Genomic DNA, 24,700 nt, shown 5'->3' with positions numbered 1-24,700 from the left:
TTGACACTGTCCCTGGGTGTGTCACCCTAATCCTGATGCAGCCACTCTTCCTTTTACAGAACGACTGTGAGTACTGTCAATATCACATCCAGGCTCAATACAAGAAGCTCAGTGCCAGGCGAGCTGACCTGCAGTCCACCTTCTCCGGAGGACGAATTCCAAAGAAGTTTGCCCGCAAAGGCAGCAGCCTAAAAGAACGGCTATGTCAGGATGGTTTTTACTATGGAGGGGTTTCTTCTGCATCGTACGCGGCCTCAATGTAAGACATTCTCTGGGGCTTCTTTCAGGACAGGGATCTTGCTTGTCTCCTTATAAGAACAAACCAAATGGTTGTACTTTCCTGTAATGGTCCTAGAAGACTTGTACAGGTTTGCTCTTTCATAAACTCACTGCCCAGAACGAGGTAGACAAGGACCTCCTTTATTCCCAGGGAAAGAGGAAAACACAAGAGGTGGAGGGAAATTAGGTAAGTTGTGTCATGATGGTCTTTAACATAGAGCCCACACTTCTTTGGCTTCTAAGGTAAATAGTGCAACTTTGTCAGGGTTGATTATACGGCCACTAAAAGTCCACTATCCTAGTGTTGGCATCCTCTAAGTCCTTTACCTCACAACTCCTACATTGAAATGACAGACCTCTTAGAGGCCATGTTTAACTCAGTGAAGTAATAGCAGTGAAGCCTCACATAGGATTGGGATGCTGCTGAGGCAGACATTCGTGGCCTCTCTCCTGGGCATGTCAGGCCTTCCATAGAGTCCTTGAAGTATGTGATCGATGGCCTTGTCCCTGTAGAATAGAAAGCACATCTGAGGACATGGCCAGTGGGGACCTGTCACAAAGGAGCTACCACTGGTTGAGAACAAAACATTTTGTTTCTAGGCTCACAGAAATTGGGCAAGGGAACTCTCACCTCTTGCCTAACTTATATCAAGCACATTTAAAATAATGCTTGTATTTTCACAAACTACAAAAAGCAGTTCTTCTACATTATAAAGATGTATCTGTATATATACAGTTCAGCCAAAAGGAGACAATAAAAACTAGGTGTAAGATAATCATTCTTTGCTATATATTCTTCTAGATATTTTTTCCCATATGTATAAGTTTTCAGTAATATAAAATGAGATCATACTGCATCTATACTTTGCAGTCCCCCCACCATAAAATAATTAATGCTTTCATTATCGAATATGCATTTACGGCATTATTTTTAGCAACTACATTGTTTTTTTACATGGCTCTGATAAAATAGTTCCTTGTGGATAAACATAAATGATATTTCTTTTAACATTGAAAATAGTATTTTACCCCATTAATATCCTAAGTTTTTGCCTAGTCCTTAATTTTTTAAGGTAAATTTCCAGACTGCTTGATCAAAGTGGTGGCATAATTTTTTTATTTCTTTTGCCATATTGCTTTTCCAGAATGGCCTTCACCAAACTTGGAGGTTGCCTGACATGATGCATTCAGCACCTATATTGTAGGACTGTAGTATTAAGAAAGTTTCCTTATACAGTGCTTTGAGAAGCTTCGACAGTTTGTAATAAATGAATACTTCTGTGCTTTCATCAGAGCATTAGATTTTAGTGATTATCCTTTGGGGGGGTGACTCTTGTCATTTCAGAGCGGCTGCTGTTGCTCCTAAAAAGAAGATTCAAACCACTCTGACTAATCTGGTGGTTAAGGGGACAGACTTGATCATTCAGGAAACCCAACAAAAACTTGGTAACTTTGTTTCTCAATACTATATTTCTTTCTGTAGCTTAAATGTGTAGTCTCTAGGATTGAAAATGGTCACAGTCGTTCATGCCCTAAATTATAAATACCCAGTCATCACTATAGTTACCGAGTAATGTGGCCTAAGCTGAAGCAATCAGGCTTGCTTGGCTGCATCTTAAGGAAAGCATATTAATCATAGCTGAGTCTTTACGTAGATGCTGTATAAATTTTCTTTTCTTTTCCTTTCTTTTCTTTTCTTTCTTTCTTTCTTTCTTTCTTTCTTTCTTTCTTTCTTTCTTTCTTTCTTTCTTTCTTTTTTTTTTTTTAAGATTTTACTTATTTATTCATGATAGACATAGACAGAGAGAGAGAGGCAGAGACACAGGAGGAGGGAGAAGCAGGCTCCACACCGGGAGCCCGACGTGGAACTCGATCCGACTCCAGGATCGCGCCCTGAGCCAAAGGCAGGCGCTAAACCGCTGAGCCACCCAGGGATTCCCTAAATTTTGATATATCTGGTCTAACTCTTAATGTCCAGCATTAGAATCAGTAGTATAAGGTTCCTGGCCAAATCCATCGTTACCTTCTTGTTAAAACAGATCTTACTCAAAAAATGACACCTCTGCCCTTTTCACTTGGGGCTTTGTTCCTAACAGTAGTGAGGGCCTAGCACAGACCCTACCCATAGTGCACGTTCCAGACATAGTGTATGAAATGATCCCACAGACACTGGTGTTCTAATCATAACTTGAAATAAAATCTGCTTGTCATGCCTTCAGAGTCCTATTAGTTTGATGTTAGAAACTAAGGATTCTTTTTTTCTCTTGGCATTCCATGTACTTCATTTACAAATGACTAAGTTGTGAATGCAGAGTTTTATTTTATTTTATTTTTTTTTTTAAAGATTTTATTTATTTATTCATGAGAGACACAGAAAAAGAGGCAGAGACACAGGCAGAGGGAAAAGCAGGCTCCATGCAGGGAGCCCGACATGGGACTCGATCCTGGGTCTCCAGGATCATGCCCTGGGCTGAAGGTGGCGCTAAACCACTGAGCCACCCCGGCTGCTGCCCTGAATGCAGAGTTTTAAAAGTAACATCATATAATCTCAAACTGTTGGAACTTTGAGTCCTCTAAAGCTGATGTTTGTATATTCCAGGAATACCCCAGAAGAGCTTGTCTTGCTCTGAGGAATTCAAGGAACTGATGGACTTGCCTACATTTGGAGCCAGAAACTTAAAACAACATTTAGCCAAAGCCAGGTTACCAGGTAGAGTCAGCCTGCCCCTGTTCTTGTGCCCACGCCTGCGTTCCCACAGCCCTTCGGAGCCCCTCAGTCTGTGGCTTGTGTTTCAGGGATAACAGGAAGCCCGAAACCTGCTTTCCAGTCTGTCTCAGCATCAGCCCTCTTAAAGCAGCAGAAGCAGCAAATGCTGGAGATGAGGAAGAAGAGGTCAGAAGAAATACAAAAACGGTAAGAATAATGGGTTTAATATTTCCTATTTAGATAGTTTATCTCCGGGATCCTCAGAACGTCTTAATGGATTTCCAAAATGTACCTTTAAATTTTTAGATGGTTGGATAGCTTTTTAAGTTTGAAAGTTCCAAAGCAATTTTAACATAACCTAAGAACACAGCCTTTCGGGTTCTGTATCTCTGACTCACGCTGGTGAATTTGAGACCAGGTGGTACAAGTTATAGTAATTAACACCCTAACACCCCAGAGAAGAAGGGAAAGAAGGAACACTTAAAAAGGGTATTGTGAAAGGGAAAAGCGCATGTTGACCTCTTTTTCTCATTTTTTAGTTCTACCACAATTAGTTTTTTTAAGTACAGGCTAAGCCAGTAAATAGATTTTACAGTTGTTCACGTAAATGATAAAAGTGAGGCAGTGAAAGTGGAGAGTCATTTTAGAGGCAGAAACAAGTGGAAAATGCTGCAGAAGGTAAATGAATCAAAGATTCTTAAACTCAAGTTATCAGAATAGTGATAAGAGTATCAGTTTAGAGATGCTTAACAGGTATGGAGCACATGCTATACATCAAATCAACAGTGTCTCTTTTAGTCCTTACCATAGTCTGCGAGATGCTGTTATCCTTGTTTTATGAGTGATGTAACTGAGTGCCAGAGAGCTGGTTGGTGATGGAGTCAGGTTAGGACTCATTCATACCTGTTCTGCCCTAGTTAAAACAGTTAGGCTGCCCCAGATCTGGGCCACTGAAAGGTAGATGGTTCAATAAATAGGAAAGTCCACTTTAAGCTACCAGGAAATTCTTTGGAAAAATCAGAGCATAGATTTGGCTTCAGGCAGGTGAGTTTGAGGTGCTGATGGAATATCTCTGGAGATGTTCTTCATGTGGCTACAGATGATGTAAGTAGATAACATGGGGTTGTGGCCTTGTGTGAAATAGGGGGCACCTGCCCATTTAAAGGTGTTAAAGTTGGAAGTTCTTCAGAATTTTGCTGGCCAAATAACATATCACTGGGCAGGGTCTCATAGGCAGTTATAAGGAGTGGGCATGTGGTAGTGGAAAGAATCCTAGCCTGAGATTACCTGGAACTAGTCATCAGCCTGTCACTTACAAGCAGTAGGATCTTGGCCCTCAATTCCTTCATCTGTAAAATGAGAGTTCTGGACTACATAATGTGTGGCACCTGTTGTTTCTCATTAGCCCTTTTGACTGCTTACAAAATAAATCACCATGTGAATTATGTCTTTCTGTGAAGGATTTTCACATATATCCTGTGTGTTACCTCTTCCCAGTACACTAAAATGAGACCTTCCATGAGTTTCTGAAGGTCCCAGCTAACCAGAGAGCTAGGAATACAGCACACATCTCACCTTCAGGGCTATGTTCTGTTGAGAGGCACCCACAAGAAAGCCAGTTGGCAAAAATAGTAATCAGTTCTAAATTGCTAAAACAACAAGAGCTTATTCAATGAATAGTCAGTTAGCCAGAGTTGGGAAAGCCCGCACTTTCTCAGTGTGTGCTAGTCTTGACCATGGAGGGGCAGCTATTTTACTAGTGACTACTTTACCAGCTGGTGGCCTATCTACAGTGTCCCAGTCAGCATATTTTGTGACTATGTATTTCTTTAAAGATTTCTCCAAAGCTCAAGTGGGATCAAGAGCCCAGCCGTGACACCCTCTTCTCAACGGGTCCCTTCCCAGTCTCTGCAAACGGCGGCTGTGTTGCCCAGCCTGGAAGGAGCACCAGCCACACAGATGCCCAAGCTGGGGCGAGGCATCTCAGAAGGAGATGATGTTCTCTTTTTTGATGAGTCACCACCACCAAGACCAAAACTGAGTGCTTTAGCAGAAGCCAAAAAGGTAAGTGGCATCAATTTTTTTAACATTTGAATTTGCATTCTGTAGGCCATAGCTGGAGTTGAAAGAGAGTAATAGATATTTATTGATCATGAAAATTAGAGTGAAAGGAATATCAAGTGATAATGACATCAACATAATGCCACTGGTTCAATCCAAGAACGTTACCCATTCTCAACACTGTTCCTTGTGAGGCTGAGGGAGATGGTCTAAACTCTGGCTGGCCTGAGGGAAGCAAATTCTGGGAATTATTAACACAAGACTGTAAAATGGTGGTTTACAGAATCCTTCTTTGAAAGCAATCTTACACAGGAGCTAAGTTGCTCTGATTGCCGTGCTCAGAGCCCCACTTTTCAAACCCTTCGTGAGTCAACCTGAGCCCCAGTAAGAGCCTGCCTTCTCTTTGTCCTAGTTAGCTACTATCACCACTTGAAGGGCAAAGGCTAGTCATAAGCCAGAGCTGCACCTGCAGTAATGATAGTGATAAGAGCACCTGTGATCTTGGGTCATGAGTCCAAGCCCCACCTCAGGTGTAGAAAAACAAAAAGCCCTGTAAAACAAAACGATTGGACATGTGCTTGTGCTATATACACACATGCTGTTTAGTCTGTATAGATTCGTGCTTTGCCCACATTCTCTCATCTGCACAGCCTAGTAAACACTATCCTCTCCATTTTATAAATGTAAAACCTGAGGCTGAAAAATTAAGTAATTTTAATAAGGTTACAAACTAGTAAGTAGCAGAGCTAGAATCTTATCCTGATTCTGTCTGATTGTAAAACAAACTTCCACAGTGTTTATGTGGTTCCTCTATGGGTCCTGAAGCCCGTAGTGTAATGATTTTAAACTTGGTATTTAAGTAAGCTGAAACTTTATTAGCTTATAGAGCTGTCTCCATACTTTAAAAAAAATTTTTTTTTATTAATTTTTATTTATTTATGATAGTTACACAGAGAGAGAGAGAGAGAGGCAGAGACACAGGCAGAGGGAGAAGCAGGCTCCATGCACCGGGAGTCCAACGTGGGACTCGATCCCGGGTCTCCAGGATCGCGCCCTGGGCCAAAGGCAGGCACCAAACCGCTGCGCCACCCAGGGATCCCATGCTTTAAAATTTTAATAACTGGGTAATGTTATAAAGAGAAGATATATTTTGCTAATTTATATTTGAGAATAGAATTCACTTGTTAATAACTAGAAAAGGAGTACAGGGCTTTAGAGAACTGTCTCATTAAGATTTTTTATCTCTTTTTTCTAGTTAGCTGCTATAACCAAATTAAGAGCAAAAGGTCAGATTCTGACAAAAACAGACCCAAACAGCATTAAAAAGAAGCAAAAGGACCCCCAGGATGTCCTGGGAGTGAAGGACCGTGTAGAAAAGAACCACAACTTTTCTCCTGAAGGTACTGTGGGTTTTAGAGTTAGCAGTGGGAAGGCCGCCATCTATAAGATGTTCTAAACCATAACCAGCATCCCTGATACCAGAAGTTTTTGTTTTACTTAAATTTGCCTCTATTACAGTACCTAAATAGAATTTCTGCAACTGGAATTGACCTTTTTTTTTTTAATTAGTTTATTTATTTATTTGAGACAGAGAGAAAGAGAGGCAAAGACACAGGCAGAGGGAGAAGCAGGCTCCATGCAGGGAGCCTGATGTGGGACTCGATCCCGGGTCTCCAGGATCACGCCCTGGGCTGAAGGCGGAGCTAAACCGCTAGTGCCACTGGGGCACCATTTTCAATGATCACATTAAGTTGAAGTGAAATTATACACAATCTAAAGGCTTAAGAAAAAGATTACTTGGGACGCCTGAGTGGCTCCATGGTTGAGCATCTCCCTTCAGCTCAGGGCATAATCCTGGGGTCCAGGGATCGAGTACCACATCCGGCTCCCCACAGGGGTGCTGCTTCTCCCTCTACCTATGTCTCTGCCTCTCTGTGTGTTTCTCATGAATAAATAAATAAAATCTTAAAAATAAATAAGAAAATGATTACTTATTAGATCTTTGTACAGAGATATATTAGTATAAAGATTTACTTTGGAAGAAGTAGAATTTGTTTCCAAATTGCCATTTTTATTTTAAAAACTCTGAAGTTGGCGGTGACATTTTATTATCAGTTTGTAAAAAGGAGTTTTCTTGACATTACTTATCATCATAGTCTGTTCCTGTCTTAAGAATGGAAGAGATTCTAATCCAGTGGTTAAATCTGCCATTCCCCATATGCTAGGGCCTACTTGTCAGCTCACTCCTCAAGAGTTTTTCTCTGCTGGTACCGATTGGGATAAATTAAATTTGAAGGGCTTTGTTGTCAGAGATGGAGAGAACAGGAAGAAGCTGAGTCCATGAGGCTCCTTGGCTTCCTGAAATTTCTCAGTGACGACTACTGTTTCCTTTCTGCTCTAGCTGAAGATGAGTTGGAGCCTGCCAGGAAAAAAAGGAGAGAACAACTTACCTACCTGGAATCTGAAGAATTTCAGAAAATTCTAAAAGCAAAATCAAAGCACACAGGAATACTCAAAGAGGTAAAAGCCAAAAAAGGTCAAAAATGATAGTGATGCCCTTCAGGCCCGCACTTTGTAATGGGACTAAGAAGAATCTATTTCTTCGACCTCAGCCAAGACATAGTTTTGTCTGAGTTGACTTCAAGGAACAGGAACATTCTTGTCTTGATAGAATTTAGCTTTGCCTCTGTCCTTGTGAAGAATATCATTTATCTTAATTTTAATAGACGTCGATGTTATAAAAATGTTGCTTTCTAGGTATAGCTTTGAATTTATCTTTCAGTGGTTTGCCACTATAGCTGTTCTTTTGAATATCAGTATAGGGGTACCTGAATGACTCAGTACGTTAAGTATCTGCTTTTGGCTTAAGTCATGATCCCAGGGGCCTGGGATTGAGCACCGAATTGGGCTCCCTGCTCAGCGGGGAATCTGCTTCTCCCTCTGGCTCCCCTCCTCCACTCTTACCCTCTCACTCTGTCTCTGTCTCTCTCTTTCAAATAAATAAATAAGCTTTTCCCAAAAAAGGGTATCCATATCCTATGTGTAATGTAAAAATGAGAAAAGGAAATATTTATATTAAAAATATATATTTGATTATGTATATATGTAGGCACAACTATCCCAGAAGAAATAAGAAAGTTGTCAGAGGATTGGGTTATAAACGTAAATAAGACAAATAGAAATGAAGCCTTCTTAGGTGTGGGTTTTTTTGGTTACTTAAATACCATGCGTCTGTTTCTCTGACAGTGTGATTTTTTTTTTTTTTTTAAACAACAAATACTCCAAGGAACCTTTTGAACACACCAAACTATGATTGTCCCTCTATATACACAAGAGTTGCCTAGTGTGCTCTTAGTATATTCAGTGTATATTTGAATGATGCACAAATGTTGTAGGGTCGGATATAAAGCAGTTAGTTTTGAGAGTTATAATGGGGTTTTTCATCCACATGGGTGCCTTCTAAAACAGTCAAATGAGTCCTTTCATATCAAGGGACTGTTTGGTGCATTGCGGGTGCAGTTTCCCTGGTCCCTGCGAGTAGCAGGGAAGGGTAGCAATCATTGGGATAACAAAACAAGGGCTCCCACCAATTTTTAGTGTCTCCATTAGTGCCAGTACTCTGAATGCTCTGCTCTGAATGTTGTGCTTTTGATAAAACTACTGGCTAATCAGACAGTTGTGTATCCTACCACTCTACCAGACCAGAAACTTGGCCCAGAGAGGTGCCAAGGCCATCCCTGAGAGGTTGCAGAATTGAGCTCCTGGTCTTTGCATCCACCAGAGGCCTTGGGCCTTGTGCAGCTGCACTAACTCCAGAGCTCTGAATATCTCTTCCCTCACCCAGGGATGGCTCCTGCCAAGTGCTCGGTCTAGAAAATAGTATCAAATAGACTGGGCTGTCATAAGTGGAGAGGCACTGAATACCTTCCATAGCTTGAGTCTATACGGGGACAGGAGAAATAATTCCCTTCTGGTGCACACACTCCATGTGATGACACTGTTAATAATGTTAGTATTTAAGTTTGTATTTCGTGTTTTAAAAATCACCAGGTGCCTTCAAACCAGTTTTTGGAAAAAGTAAGAGCTTATGTCTACTTATGATCATCTTTTGGTTTGCAGTTCTTTGAGTTCTTATCAGGTGTCCTCATAACAGCTTGTCTCTGGTGGTTTTTACTATTATTGAATTGGTGCCTGAGTACAAGTTGGATTTGGTGCAAGGTCTCTTGTATGCCTTGTCATTTCCAGGCTGAGGCTGAGCTGCAAGAACGCTATTTTGAGCCATTGGTGAAAAAAGAACAAATGGAAGAAAAGATGAGAAGCATCAGAGAAGTGAAATGTCGAGTAGTGACATGCAAGACGGTGAGTGGAGATGGTAACCCTGGGCCCTGTTCTGAGCTGTTGTGACTCAGCAGAACATGGAGATATATGGGATATGGGGCCATGTCTTGTGACTGGAGTCCTGCACAGGTCATTTAATTAGGCTGGAAACCAAGTGGTTCACGACAGCCAAGGACCTGGCTGCCATCTGACTTGGTCTCTGAGCTCTGGTGGCAGAGCATTGGCAGTGAGATTCTTCTCTCATTTGACCACAGCTCCTGGTTCTGCAGGCAAGCCTTGAACGTTGGATCCAAGTTATTCTTAACTGTCCTTCTCAAGTTTCTAGCACATCCATAGTCCGTGGTTCACAGTCCTGGGACATGGTATGATTTCCTTTGGCATCACATGTTATGACCAACTACTATTGTCCCTTTCTACTCAGGGCTTAACTTGCTAAATTGAATCTCAAGGCAAAGTGTAAATTGCATTATTTTCAGTGTTTGCAGATTTTTTTACACTAAATCCATTAGAAAAATGATAATACCCTTGTCCATCAACATTGACAAATAGGACCAAAAAATAGTTCTTGCAACAGTATCCTTTCATTACCACTCATTTTATACTGCCTAGCTAATCTTCCTTGTAAGCATACATAAGAGGAGGAAGAGGCTTAGCTTACCAAGTACAATTTTCTCTGTCTTTATTCCTTTTCAGACCTCCGACTCTCCTTTACATACATACATACATACGTACGTACATACATACATACATTTATTTTTTATTTTTTTTATTTAAGATTTTATCCATTCATGAGAGACACAGAGAGAGAGGCAGAGACACAGGCAGAGAGAGAAGCGGGCTCCATGCAGGGAGCCTGATGTACGACTCAGTCCCGGGACTCCAGGACCATGCCTGGGGCCGAAGACAGATGCTTAACTGCTGAACCATCCAGGGATCCCCTCTCCTTTACATTTAGAGGATACCCCTGAACCAGCTGTCACCAAAAGGCAGGGCTGCCTTTGAAAGTTCAGAATAAGTAATGGTTTTATTTCAGATTAACAGATTTTATGCTGATACAATGGCAAACCTAAGGACATAGCTGGTGTTAGTTTCCCATTGCTGCCCAAATAACCACGACCTTGATTGTTTTAAAAGACACAACTTTTTTATTTTGCTCTTCTGTAGTCTATGTGGGTCTCACAGGATTAAAATCCAGGTCAGCCAAGACTGTGTTCCTTTTGGAGGTTCTAGGGGAGAATCCATATACTTGCCTTTCCAAGCTTCTGGATCCCACTTGTTATTCTTTGGCTTGCAGCCACTTCCTCCATCTTCAGAGCCAGCCATGGCAGGCCCAGCCCTCTTATCACATCCTCTGGCTGCCTCCCTATGGTATCCCACTTCCACTTTTAAGAGCCCTTAGGATTCCATTGGGCCCGTCTGATAATCCAGGATCATTTCCCAATCTTAAAATCCCTCTTTGCCACGTTATCTAAAATACTCATGGGTTCTAGGGAGTAGGGTATGTATGTCTTGGGCGGGAGCATCTGTTCTATCTACTACAGCTGGCATACCACTCTGCTCTGTACTTTATGAGGCTGCCAGAACCAAAAGTTACCAGAAACCATATGCTCTGTCCCAGCACCTACCTGTTTCGACGTTCACCCTTCATTTCCTTCCTTCCTTTCATTTAAATGTCTCATACAATTCCATTTATGCCAAATACAAAACCAGACAAATGAATCTCTGCTGTTAGAAAGCAGGGTAGTGATTATGATTACTCTTGGGGTGCAGGGGGAGCAATGCCTGAAAGGGGGCATGGGGAGGGCTTCAGAAGTACTGGGGAGGTTCTCTTAGTATGGTGCTGCTTTTTGTTCCTATTTTATTCAGTCATTCTGAGGATCAGAATTACAAGTCAATTATTATCATCTCCACTTGATTTTGCTGCCTGTGAAAGAGGAGTAATTATAAGCTTACATCCTTTTCTGAGGCTTTTTAAGAGGAAATGCAAGGGCTACTGCATAGGCCCCACTGTCGGTGTCCTATAACCAAGCAACTGGAGTGAATTTAGGACAGACCTAATGAAGCTATTGAGAGGTTCCCAGTGCTTTTGTCTTGATGTTACAGAAAGTTATTGTACTTCATTCCTGCCCCAAAATTGTGGCAAACACAAGAAAAAGTGGCATCATTCTGCAAGACTTGAGAAATTATAGGCATCACCACAGCTAGTAGATAAGGTGGTTACTCTGTTCATAGCTGCCTGGGTGGTGGTAAGAAAACAGAAGTTCTCTGGAACAGAACACCCTCCTAACAGCCAGTTTCTCCTTCAAAGCTCTTGACCAAATGTGTGCCCTTCTATTGATTATATGCAGTGCGCCTATACCCACTTCAAGCCTTTGGAGACCTGCATCAGTGAGCAGCACGACTACCACTGGCATGATGGCATAAAGAGGTTTTTCAAGTGTCCCTGTGGAAACAGAAGCATCTCCCTCAATAGGCTCCCCAAAAAGCACTGCAGGTAGGATTGCCTGGTGTTCTTTAACCTTTCTTTCCAGTTCCCATATGATGCCATTCTACTGGAACATTGGTCAGTCCATTTTGAGGGTCAGGCCTTCTTTCCATCCCTCTCACAGCTCCGGGTCATCTCCAAAAGCTCATGGAGAGAAGGGACGCTTCCTTCGTCACTGCTTTATCCCCAATACTTGGTATAGTGCCCACCCCATGGTGGGTCCTGACAAATGCTTGTTGAATAGATGACAGAAGTCATTTCTCTGAATGTCCTGGAGTTGCTGCGACAAGAACTAGGGAATCAGAACCAGGATATAATCTTAGAGCCATAAGCTAACTAATTTCTGTGGCCACTTTTGCCTTGGGAGCATTGGTGGACTCTAGCATTGGTTGATATTCCCTTTAGGATATCTATTCCATTCAGTTTTTCTAGTTGTTCTCAAAGCACTTGTCTAAGGTCTATCCCACTCAGAAGTAGAATTAGGATCACATTTAAGTGAATAAAACAATTTTGTGGAAACTAATAATAAGGTCTTTTGTGGGGACTAATAATGTCTTTTATATATGAAGTCATCCCTTTTTAAGATCATGAAGTATCTTCCCATTTATTCATCTAATCCTCTGGCTTTTATTAATTTTTAGAATTATCTCCACTTCAGATGTTGAATATTATTAATTCTTAGATGAATCATCGTTTTTGTTGATGCTGTGAATGGCAACTTATATTTTAGTATTTTGTTGTTGTTGCTTATTGGTGTAGAGAAATGTTATCAAATTTTTTATATGTTGATCTTGCCTCTGGCAAGCTTATTAAACTCTTATTAAACTAGTAATTTGTTAATTTCTCTATGTAGTTCATCATCCACAAACAGAGGCAGTTTTACCTGTCTTGTTCTCATCCTTAATACCCTCTATTTCTTTGTCTTTCCCAATAGGGTTGGCCAGACCTCCAATACTTTGTTAAATAATAGTGATGAGAATGGGCTTTCATTTCTTTATCTTTAAGTGAATATATCCTTCACAGATTTCTCCTCCAAGTGTAGCCTTTACCAACTTAAGGAAAGTTCTTGTTATTTCCAGTTTACCAAACTTGTGAGTAGATATCTTTTTTTCATTTTACGATCTTATCCTTTAGCTTATCAGTGTGTTGTTACGGACTAATTTCTTTATGTATTTTGCATATTAACCCCTCATCTGATAGATGACTGGCAAACATTTTCTCCTGTTCTATAGGTTGTTTTTTCATTCTGTAACTTGTTAATTTTGCTGTGGAGAAGCTTTTGAGTTTTGATGTGATCCCATTTGTTGATTTTTTGCTTTTGTTGCTTGAGCTTTTGGCATCGTGTTAAAAAAATCAGTGCCAAAACCAATGTTGATGAGCTTTTCTCCTACATTTTCTTTTAAGAGTTTTATAGTTTCAGATCTTACATTTAAGTGTTCCATCCATTCCAAGTTAATTTTTGTGAGGGATGTGAGATAATGGTCCAATTTCCTTATTCTGAGTGTGTTTCTCCAATTTTCCCAGCACTGCTGGTTGAAGAGACTGTCCTTTCCCCATTGGATATTCTTGGCTCCTATGTTGAATAGCAGTTGAAATATTAGTTGACCATGTCTACTGGGATTTAAATCTGGGCCTTCTGTTTTACTGGTCAATATATCTATTTTTGTGCTGGTATCATACTGTTTTTATTACTATAGCTTTGTAGTATAATGTGAAATCTGGAAGCATGATGTCTCCAGCTTTATTTTTTCTCAGCATTACTTTGACTATTGAGGATCTTCCCTGGGTCTGCACAATTTTTAGAGTTTGCGTTCATTTGTTCTTCTGTCTCTCTCTTTGAAGGATGCCTTTAGTATTTTGATAGGGATTACATTGAATGTCTGCAGATTCCTTTGGATAGTTTGGCCATTATAAAAATATTAATTTTTTCAGATCAATGAACTCTGGGTTGTCTTCCCATTCATTTGTGTCTTCAGTTTCTTTCAGGAAAGTCTCGTAGATTTCCATTCACTTCCTTGGTTAAATTTGTTACTAAGCCTTTTATTGTTTTTGAGTATATCCTGAGTGTAAAGGAAGGTAATTGATCTCTGTGTGTTTGTTTTATTTATTTATTTATTTATTTATTTATTTATTTATTTATTTTATTTATTTTTTTTTTTAAGATTTTATTTATTTATTCATGAGAGAGAGAGGCAGAGACACAGGCAGGGGGAAAAGCAGGCTCCATGCAGGGAGCTGGATGTGGGACTCAATCCTGGGTCTCTGGGATCCGCCCCTGGGCCAAAGACAGCGCTAAACTGCTGAGCCACCGGGGCTGCCCTGTGTGTTGATTTTATATCCTGCTGCTCTACTGATATTGTTAATTAACTCCAGTGTTTTTTTGGGGACTGACTCTGGGATTTTCTACATATAAGATATGTCATCAGCAAATAGTGACAATTTTACTTGTTCCTTTCCAATTTGGATACTTTTTATTTCTTTGTCTTACCTAATTGCTCTAGCTCTAGCAAAGATTTCCAGTACTATACTGAATAGGAATGGTGAGAGTGTGCATCCTTGTCTTGTTCCAGGTCTTACAGGATATGCTTTTATTTTATCCCCTTGAGTATATAATGTTAGTTCTGAGTTTGTCATATGTGACTTTTATTATGTTGAGGTATGTTCCTTCTATACCCAATCTGTTAAGGTTTTTATTATGAAAGGGTGTTGTATTTTGTGAAATGCTTTCTCTGTATCTATCAAGATGATTGTGTAATTTTTATCTTTCATTGTAATGGATTAAATTTGTTGACTTGAAAGAAAAATAAATTTGTTGATTTGTGTATGTTGAACCATCCTTGCATCCCAGGGATAAGTCCTACTTGGTCATGGTGTATAATCCTTTTAATGTGTTCTTGAATTTGATTCACTAATGTTTTATCGAGAATTTTGATCTTTATTATTTCCTTCCTTCTGCTAAATTTGGGCTTAGTTGGTTTTTTGTTTTTCCTAGTTCCTTGAGGTATAAAATTAGATTATTTGAGATGTGTCTAATTTGTTAATATATGCATTCACTGCTGTAAACTTTCCTTTTAGAACTTCTTTTTTTTTTTTTTTAAACAATTTTATTATTATTATTTTTTTAATTTTCATTTATTTATGATAGTCACAGAGAGAGAGAGAGAGAGGCAGAGACACAGGCAGAGGGAGAAGCAGGCTCCATGCACCGGGAGCCTGACGTGGGATTCGATCCCGGGTCTCCAGGATCGCGCCCTGGGCCAAAGGCAGGCGCTAAGCTGCTGCGCCACCCAGGGATCCCTCCTTTTAGAACTTCTTTTGCTGCATCCCACAATATTTGATTTGCTGTATTTCCATTTTCATTTGTTTCAAGATAATTTTTTATTTTAACCCAGTGGCTGCTTAGATATTTGTTGTTAAATTTCAACATATTTGTAGATCTTCTCACTTTCCTCTTGTTGATTTCTACTTTCATACCATTGTGGTCAGAGAACACAGCTGTATGACTTAAGGTTTCTTAATTGCTAAGATTAGTATTGTGCCTGTCCTGTGATCTACTCTGGATTATGCTACCTGCACTTGAGAAGAGTGCATGTTCACTGCTGTTAGATGGGTGTTCTGTATATGTCTGTGAAGTCCATTTGTTTTAAAGTGTACACCAATTTCCATGTTTCCTTGTTTTTCTTTCTGAGCAATCTATCCATCACGATACCGGGGTAGTGAAGTCCCCTACTATTACTGTATTGTTATCTGTTTCTCCCCCTAAGATCTGTTGGTATTTGTTAATATGTCTCGGTGCTCGGGTGTTGGAGCATACAGATTTACAGTCATTCTGTCTTCCTGATGTATTGATTGACCCCTTTATCATGACATAATGACCTTTTTGTCTCTTTTCGGCTTGAAGTCTATTTTTGTCTGATGTAAGGATGGCTCTATTTGCCTTCTTTTGGATTCCATTTGCCAGAGGTAACGTATACCATCCTTTCACTTTGTGCCTGTGTGTTGTTAGAGCTGAGATGTGACCCCTGTAGGCAGCATATGATTGGGTCGCTTTCTTTCCATCTAGCCATTCTGTGCCTTTTGACTGATGGATTCAATCCATTTAACTCTTGGGTGATTATTGATAGGTCAGGATTTACTACTCTTTTTTTCTTCTTCTTCTTCTGATTTTTTGGTCTCTGCATTGTTTCTTTTTCCCACTTCTGCTTGCTTTTTAAGTTAGTAGTTTTCCGTGGTGATTTGCTTAGTCATAAATTATTTCCTTTATGCTGTGATGTCATCACCAGGGAGTAGCCATAGTTCTTTTTAATGCTCTTTTGCTTTAACCTTTATACCATAATTAAGAGTTTAATATAATATTCCAGAAAAAACTTAATTTTCTGATTGTGACCATTTATCACTTTAATCAGAGTTTCATGTATTTCTGTCTGTTTCAGCTTGAAGAGCTCCTTTCTGTGTTTCTTATTATGATGCATGCAGGTCTAGTGGTGATGAACTCTTCAGTTTTTGTCTGTCTAAGAAAGTCCTGATTTCTCCTTCCTATCTAAATTTAGGATAATTTTGCAGAATAGAGTATTCTTGGCTGGCAGTTTTTAATCTTTGAATATTTTTTCATGTCATTCCACTCTTTCCTGGCCTGTAGAGTTTCTGCTGAGAAATCTGAGAGCCTAATCTTGTAGGTTTCTACCTCCACCCCACCCCACCCCCTGTTGCCTTTAATTTTTTTCTCTATCATTGACTTTTGACAGTTTTGATACAGTTGTCTTGGAGAGATCTTCTTAAATTGAGATAAGAGGGTGTTCAACTAGCTTCATAGACTTTGTGTATCCAGGTTTAAGGCATTCTCAACTATTATTTCATTAAAAAACTCTCTGTTCATGTCCTCCTCTCTTCTCCTCCTGGAATACCCATCATTCTTACTTGAGCTTTTCCAGTGAAATCTATTTTCTACATGGAATCTCGGAGGACTTCATTTCTTTTTTAAAATCTTTGTTCTCTCACCTCTCCCATCTGCATCATAAATTTTTAGGTTTCGGTCTTCTAGCTCACGCATTCTCTTTTCCATCTGATTTGCTATATTTCCAATGCATTCTTTTGCATTCTCCATCTTACTTAGTTCTTCCACTCCAGAATTTGTTTAGTTCTTTTTTAGAATTTCTTCTGTGAAGTTCTTCTGTTCATTAATTTTATTTCCAAGGTCTTTCTAAGTTTCCTTGTAGCTTGCTGAATTTCTTCATAAAAGCTCTTTCAAATTTTTATCAGTTAGATCAGAATGTTCTTTGGACTCTTTTGCTGGAAAATTGTCGGGTTGTTATTGTTTTTATTTTTAATACTAAATTACTGTGATTTGTCATGGTGTCTGAGGAAGAGTGTCTCTGCCATCACATTTGATATAATGAGCCCTTTTCTTACTTAGGCAAAGTTTTGTTCACTTTGATTCTGAACATTCAACCCCTTGGTAATTAGGAGCCTTTCTTTTGTTTTCCAGAAGGTGGCACCATAGCATGTGTTTTTTGGTTTCTCTTGGCAGAGTGCACTAAAAAAGTAAATAAAAATAGAGTGGGGGGCTGTGGCCAACTAAGGGGAGGTATGTACTTAGCACTCTGGACTTTGAGCCCAGAAATCCATGGGCCTGAATCCCTGGGCAGGCAGGAGGAGACACTTCCCTGCAGTATCTCCAGCTGAAGAAGCTACAGGAGGATGGTGGCGGACCCCCACTTAGCACCTTCACTCTCCACCTCCTACCAGAAGGGTGTTGCTGACCTGCCATCTCTATGACCACTCCCCTCCTTCTCTGCTTTTCCTGCTCCAGTTCACCCCTGATAACCTGGTATGCTGTGCTCAAGTACTTTTTTTTTTTTTTAGTTGTCCAATTACTTGTAAATCAAAGGGGAGAAGAAAAAGGAATAGCTCCCCTTTGATGATCACATCACCTTCAGAAGTATCCTTTCATTCTTTGCGTAAACCCTACCTGAGGGGATCCCTGGGTGGCTCAGCAGTTTAGCGCCTGCCTTTGGCCCAGGGCGCGATCCTGGAGCCTTTGGCCCAGGGCGCGATCTCTCTCTTTCTCTTTCTCTTTCTCTCTCTCTCTCTCTCTCTCTCTCTCGCTCGCTCTCTCTCTCTCTCTCTGTCTATCATAAATAAATAAATCGGGATCCCTGGGTGGTGCAGCGATTTAGCGCCTGCCTTTGGCCCAGGGCCCGATCCTGGTGACCAGGGATCAAATCCCACGTCGGGCTCCCGGTGCATGGAGCCTGCTTCTCCCTCAGCCTATGTCTCTGCCTCTCTCTCTCTCTGTGTGACTATCATAAATAATTTTTTTTTAAATTAAATACATAAATAAATAAATCTTAAAGTTTTTTTTTTTTTAAAGTCAGCATTTAAAAAAAAAACAAAACCCTACCTGATTTTTTTTTTTTAATCTGAAATTCTATGTATCCATTCCACTCATCTCACCACTGACCTCTCCTCTAGCAACCACCAGTTCTCTGTATTTAAGAGTCTGGTGTTTTTTTTTTTTGTTTTGTTTTGGGTTTTTTTTTGTCTCTTTTTTTTCTTTGTCCATTTGTTTTGTTTCTTAAATTTTCTCTGACTTATTTTACTTACCATTATACTCTCTGAATCCATCCATGTTGTTGTAAATGGTACAATCTTAGTCCTCTCTATGGCTGAGTAATACTGCATTGTATGTGTGTGTGTAGGTAGGTATATGTTTCCATAATTTGATTAGTAAATAATGCTGCAGTTTTCATTTTCTTTGGGTAAATCCAGTAGTGGGATTACTAGATCATAGGATAGGTCTGTATTTTATTTTTTTAGGAACCTCCATACTGTTTTCCACAGTGGCTGCAGCAGTGTGCAGAGCACCATATCCTCACCAACACTTGTTATTTCTTGTCTTTTTGATTCTAGCCATTCTGACAGGTGTGAGGTGATATCTCGTGGTTTTGAATTGCATTTCCCTAATAATCAGTGATGTTGAGCATCTTTTCATGTGTCTGTTGGTCAACTGTGTGTCATTAGAAAAAAGTCTATGCTTATCTTCTGCCCATTTTGATTGGATTATTAGTGGTTTGGGGGTTATGTCAAGGATTTCTTATTTTAGTATGCAGTTATATTCAATATTCAATTTATGAAGGATTCAGTTGCCTAGCTCCACTTATATGCAGATTTTTTTCGATAACTATGGTATAGTACCTAAATGTATTTTCTCTTAGGATTTTCTTTCTTTTTTCTTTCTTTTTAAAGATTATTTATTTATTTATTCATGAGAGACATACAGAGAGAGAGAGAGAGAGAAGCAGAGGGAGAAGCAGGCTCCATGCAGGGAGAGAGAGAGAGAGAGAGAGGCAGAGACACAGGAGGAGGGAGAAGCAGGCTCCATGCAGGGAGCCCGACGTGGGACTCGATCCCAGGACTCCAGGATCATGCCCTGGGCTGAAGGTGGTGCTGAACCACTGAGCCACCCGGGCTGCCCAGGATTTTCTTAATAACATGTTCTTTTCTCTAGCTGATTTTCTTTCTGTTTTACTGATTTCTGTCTTTATCTTTCTGTCCTCCTTGTTTCTTTGGGTTTTCTCTGTATCCTTTTGACAACTTGAGCTAATTGCTTATCCTCCGCTTACTAGTTTTTAACTTTTCTTGTTCCCTCATCAATGTGTTTAAAGCTACATGCTTCCCTCTAAGGAGTCCTGCTTCAGTGTTTCCCATTACATTTGGCCTGTAGTTAAAAAGTATTTCTTGGGGGACCTGGCTGGCTCAGTCAGAGGAGCTTGCAACCTCGGGGTTGTGAGTTCAGGCCTCACATTGGGTATAGAGTTTACCTAAATAAAATTTTTTTAAGTGTTTTTTAATGCCTTTGATGACTTCCTGTTTCATCTAAGAGTTAGTAATACTGTTTAATTTTCAAATATATGGGATTGATTTTTACTTTTTTTTTTTTTTACTTTATTGACTTATTCTTAAAGGATCAAATATGATAATGAGTCTTATGCAATTTCAGGATCTCCTTAGGCTTCCCAAGAATGTCTCTCCAGGAGAGTGTCACCTCCTACTTGCTTGTATTTTGTGTTTTGTTTACTTCCTGGAACTCATACTTCACTCCCAAGTTTCTCCAGGGCTGATTGGGATTGAGGAGCCCCAGACCCCATGCTAGTTCATTACCTTGTCAGGAGTTGGTTTGTGAAATTGTTACAATCTGGATTATAATTTTTCAAAGTATCTCTCTGTATATTGATACTTTTTTTTTTGTATATTGATACTTCTCCGAAATATTTTAACAGCAAGAGCTTCTATAAAATTGAGTATCAGAAAAATTCCATGAATAAGTAATAAGTACAATTCACAAAGGGAAGAGCAAGATGCTTTTTCATCCTCCAGGCAGTGCTATTATTTTTGTCACAACTGCTTTTCTAGACTTTTTCTTGTCAATTCTTGATCTAAAACAGAACAAGGCAAACTTTTTCTGTCAAAACCCAGATAGCAAATATATTATGTTTCATAAACCAGGTGGTCTGTTTCATGACTACCCAGCTTGGTGTTAGACCTCAAAAGCAACGTAGGTAATACAAAAACAAACGGACATGGCTGTGTTCAAATAAAACTTTATGTACAAAAGCAGGTAGCTTTATTTCAGCAGAGTGAACGTTGTAGAAAAATAAGCTTTCTGTGTAGTAGCCATATCTTCTCAGGGTTGGACTCATCTTGAACAAAAGTCTCTAGGCCCTCTGAACAATAAGAGAGTAAACATCTTTAAGTTTGAAAAGGGTGAAGGACTGGGCAGATCAGAAGGAAGTTTAAACTTCTCTTATCACAAGCTTTTAGTTCCAGAAAAGGGAAACGGGGGAAGCCATAACTACATGACATCAGAGGGCTAGCTTCATATTCTATGTCTCTTCCTGATGCCCATCAGTAGAAGCCACTCTTGTGTTTATCACCTGCCATGTGCATACCCTGTTACACTATGATTTCATATTCCATCTTTGAAGTATCTAGCTTTTTACAAAAGATCTGAAGACTATCTCTCAAATCATTGGACTCTATATTTTCAGTAGCGTTAGAACGTAACCTGTTATATGAGTGTTACCTTATCTTTTGTTTGAATGGCATGTTCTCTTCCTGCAAGTGCAGTGAACCCAGTTGTTTTTAAGTATCAGCCCATACTTCACCATTGAGTGAATCTCATCTGTTCTGTTTCAGTAACTGTGGCCTCTTCAAGTGGGAACGAGATGGAATGCTTAAGGTAGGTCATTTGCAAGGTAACCAATTTTAGTGATCTGTGCAAATAATGTTGATCCATTTCTCACTGAACTATTTTCATTTTTCTAGGAAAAAACAGGCCCAAAGATAGGAGGAGAAACCCTATTGCCAAGAGGAGAAGAACATGCCAAATTTCTGAATAGCCTTAAATAGCCCTGACTTCAAACAGGTACCCACGACCTACATTGTTTCTTACGGCTCTGGAAAAGCAAGGGTATTGGCTCCGTATTGCTCATATTCCTGATTGACACAGTCCAAACAAGTACTTGTTAAACCTACATGTTTTGCCTACTTAAATTTGGTATCAAAGCAACAAAACAGAAAATAACAATGATCTTTAAGTGATGAATCAAATTACTGTTTTCTCCCGTGTTCTTGCTACTGATGGCTGCATTTGTGCAGATTTTTTGCTCAGAAACTGAAAGGTAAATTGAGAGCTGTGTTGCTGTATGTCTTGGGTTATATAATGTGTAGCGTTGCTTCTTGATCAGAGTAAAGTTCTCGTATTTATATGGGCACACAAAAGTAAAAGAATTAATTTAGCTCACCCTGGATAGGTTGTGTAACTTCTAGGCTTCTGTTTTCTTACCTAGAAAATGAGGAGGCTTGGAGTAAATGATGTTGAAGTGTACTTTTCAGCACTCAAATTCTGCAAATAATACAACTTTTCCCATATGGATAATTATATTCATCAACCTTGATATAATCTTGATATATTGACATCAGAGCCAGGTTCCTTCTCTCAATTCCATTCTTACCTTTCTTTTGCTTTTCAAATATAATAATTCACTGCCTCATGTGGCATTTAATTCATATTTATATGGTTTGTGCCTTTACAATATTGTGGAGCTCTTTAATAGAAACACCTAAAATCTCATCATTTTAAAGCACACAGCTTTGTTTAAATGTGGCTTAAAGAAACTTCAAAACCTCTAACCAAAATGAATGCAGAGTTTAAGAAGGTGTGAACAATGATTAAAAAACAAAAACAGGGCACCTGGGTGGCTCAGTGATTGAGTGTCTTCTGCCTTTGGCTCAGGTCATGATCCCGGGGTCCTGGAATCGAGTCCTGCATCAGTCTCCCTACAGGGAGCCTGCTTCTCCCTCTGCCTATGTCTCTGCTTCTCTATGTCACTTATGAATAATAAATAAAATCTTGAAAAAAAGAAAAAACAGAAACATCTCTGAAAGACAGGGAGTTTGAGATTTGCAGATATATTTTATCAAACACATCAAGAATTATAGGTCAAACCTTGTTCAAAGTAGCACCCAAAAAAATGCTATTTAGGAGATTCCTACACCTGGACAACCTGCTTTTCCAAGTGAATGCTGATACCATCCAAAGATCGAGTAAATTGGTAAGATTATTATGTTGGGATTTTAAATTCTATCTAGAAATAGATCAGGTTTCCCCCATGATGGTATTATGGTAGGGCATAATGCTTACAGGAGCTCATTGTGGGAAATGTTTGTAGGTTTTCAAGAGCCAGAAAACATTGTACATGCCTTAGATTTCATCAAATTCTGCTCAATAGGAGTAGAAGGTGCTGTGTCTGACCCTTTGCATTTCTCCTAGGGTTATATTGTAAAAGGTATATTTTTAGGAGTATTTCACTTCCCAGGAGCTGTTTGTTTTAATTTTTAACTAATGAAGAAAAGAATAAAGTGTTTGATTCTTAATAAGGACCAAAGGCACTTGAAACTGTGATATTTTTAATGGCTCAGTTAGTTTATGCCATAAACTTAAATTAGAACAATGTATGTGAAGAAGTGCCTGACAAGGACTTGAACGCCAGCAATCCCATTCATATGAAAGAAACGTACACATTCCTGTTGGACCAAGGGCGCCATAAGAGCCCCCGTTCACTTGTATATCATAAATAAGTATTATAAGGTACTATAATAATTTAAAAAATCATCAAATTCTCAGTTACTCTAGATGTTGGAGGGCTTTCATTGGAGGTCTCATAGAGTACTCAACGATGAGAAGGGGCGGAGGGCCAGAAGGGGAACTTACTTGTTTGGATTGAAATTATGATTCATCAGTGAGATCAGTCTTTTAATACTATTCTGTTTATCAATGTATTAAATGCTTTTATATAAGTCCAAACATGTGTTTAATTTTTCCTTACCCTTGTTATTGGCAATTTAGGGTTTATTATGTGATCATAGTCCATCCAAACAGAGGAAGTACACAGTGATCTAAATTAGCAAACAAAAACTTTTTAGCAAAGTTGACAGGAAGAGATAACATGAATTGGATTTTTATGTAAAAGTAGATGAGGATGCAAGTGAAGCTTGATGTGTATAGCAGATTAAATGTGCCTGAGAACGTGGATTTTTAAAAGTCAGGAGAGTAAATCTGTTTGCCTAAGTGTGTCACTCATAGGAGGACATCAGAGCTGTCCTTGACAGGTAAAATAGACATCTGATCCCATGGGTAGATGTTTGGAAACAATACAGCTCTCAAGGATGGATGGCTCAAAAAATGAAATTCCATATTCACCAATATTGAGGAAAAAAACAGTGATATATCTAAAGAAAATAATAGATACAAAATGGAAGAAATAGGTTGATTTAATAGCAGTTTGTGGAAAAGCTGTGAAAGTTTTAAAATTTAAAAGAAGCTGAGGGGCACCTGGGTGACTTGGTTAAGCTGCTGGCTCTTGGATTTTGGGTTTTTGTTGTTGTTTTTTTAATATATTTTATTTATTTATTCATGAGACACAGAGAGAGGCACAGACACAGGCAGAGGGAGAAGCAGGCTCCATTCAGGGAGCCCGATGTGGAACTCGATCCCAGGCCCCCAGGATCACGCCCTGGACTGAAGGCAGTGCTAAACCACTGAGCCACCAGGGCTGCCCAAAGATTTTTTTTTTTTTTTTTTAATTTATTCAGAGAGAGAGAGAGAGAGGCAGAGGGAGAAGCAGGCTCCATGCAGGAAGCCTGATGTGGGACTTGATCCCCAGTCTCCAGGATCACACCCCGGGCTGCAGGTGGCGCTAAACCGCTGCGCCGCCGGGGCTGTCCCTGGCTCTTGATTTTGGCCCAGGTCATGATCTTGGGGTCCTAGGATCAAGGCTGGAATCAGGCTCCACACTGGGCTGGGAGTCTGCTTGGTCATGATCTTGGGGTCCTAGGATCAAGGCCGGAATCAGGCTCCACACTGGGCTGGGAGTCTGCTTAAGGATGCTTTTTCTCCCTCTCTCACTCTCCCTCTTGCTCACCTTCCAGTCAAATAAATAAACCTTAAAAAAAAAAAAAATGTTGACAGTATAGGCACAATGCCAAACTGTATAGATCAAAATGAGAATGAGCCCTGCTGTGCCCTACACAGGTTACACCACACAGACTTATATTTTGTCTTACATTTTGTAACCTTGTTTTATGTGTGTTTCTGTTTAGACACCATTTTAAATAAATATTGTTGATACATTAATGTGGAGCTCAGAGAAAGCAGCACTATAAATCATGACTGAATGAAGCTGATCTTAGCACATATCTTCTCCACATGGCACACCACACAACCTTCCTGTACTGAAGAACACTAGATAACACTTAAACCATTATGCTCA

At 39.7% G+C, this 24,700-nt stretch overlaps 1 protein-coding gene across 8 annotated transcripts in view; it reads left to right on the top strand.

Moving 5' to 3' along the window:
- Nucleotides 1-24,700, top strand: part of MCM10 (minichromosome maintenance 10 replication initiation factor) — an 87,856-nt gene that overhangs the window by 15,832 nt on the left and 47,324 nt on the right. For 7 of the 8 annotated variants that reach the window (XR_005989617.1, XM_041768133.1, XM_041768132.1 and 4 more), the window contains exons 10-20: nucleotides 60-259; nucleotides 1,625-1,725; nucleotides 2,879-2,989; nucleotides 3,076-3,193; nucleotides 4,822-5,050; nucleotides 6,303-6,447; nucleotides 7,449-7,567; nucleotides 9,293-9,406; nucleotides 11,734-11,879; nucleotides 21,066-21,108; nucleotides 21,195-21,294. Coding sequence is in view for 7 of the 8 variants with exons in the window: in XM_041768133.1 (XP_041624067.1) it covers nucleotides 60-259; nucleotides 1,625-1,725; nucleotides 2,879-2,989; nucleotides 3,076-3,193; nucleotides 4,822-5,050; nucleotides 6,303-6,447; nucleotides 7,449-7,567; nucleotides 9,293-9,406; nucleotides 11,734-11,879; nucleotides 21,066-21,108; nucleotides 21,195-21,278 (1,410 nt within the window). In the remaining variant the exon portion in view is untranslated. Of the gene's footprint in view, nucleotides 1-59; nucleotides 260-1,624; nucleotides 1,726-2,878; nucleotides 2,990-3,075; nucleotides 3,194-4,821; nucleotides 5,051-6,302; nucleotides 6,448-7,448; nucleotides 7,568-9,292; nucleotides 9,407-11,733; nucleotides 11,880-21,065; nucleotides 21,109-21,194; nucleotides 21,295-22,164; nucleotides 23,804-24,700 lie in introns of those variants that run through there. The other variant, XM_041768131.1, reaches the window with a different exon arrangement.

This window comes from Vulpes lagopus, chromosome 8 (genome assembly GCF_018345385.1).
Source record: "Vulpes lagopus strain Blue_001 chromosome 8, ASM1834538v1, whole genome shotgun sequence".
In the NCBI taxonomy this organism is placed as follows: Eukaryota; Metazoa; Chordata; class Mammalia; order Carnivora; family Canidae; genus Vulpes; species Vulpes lagopus.
The sequence above is the reverse complement of the archived record's forward strand: the minus strand, read 5'-3'. Positions and strand labels throughout refer to the sequence as shown.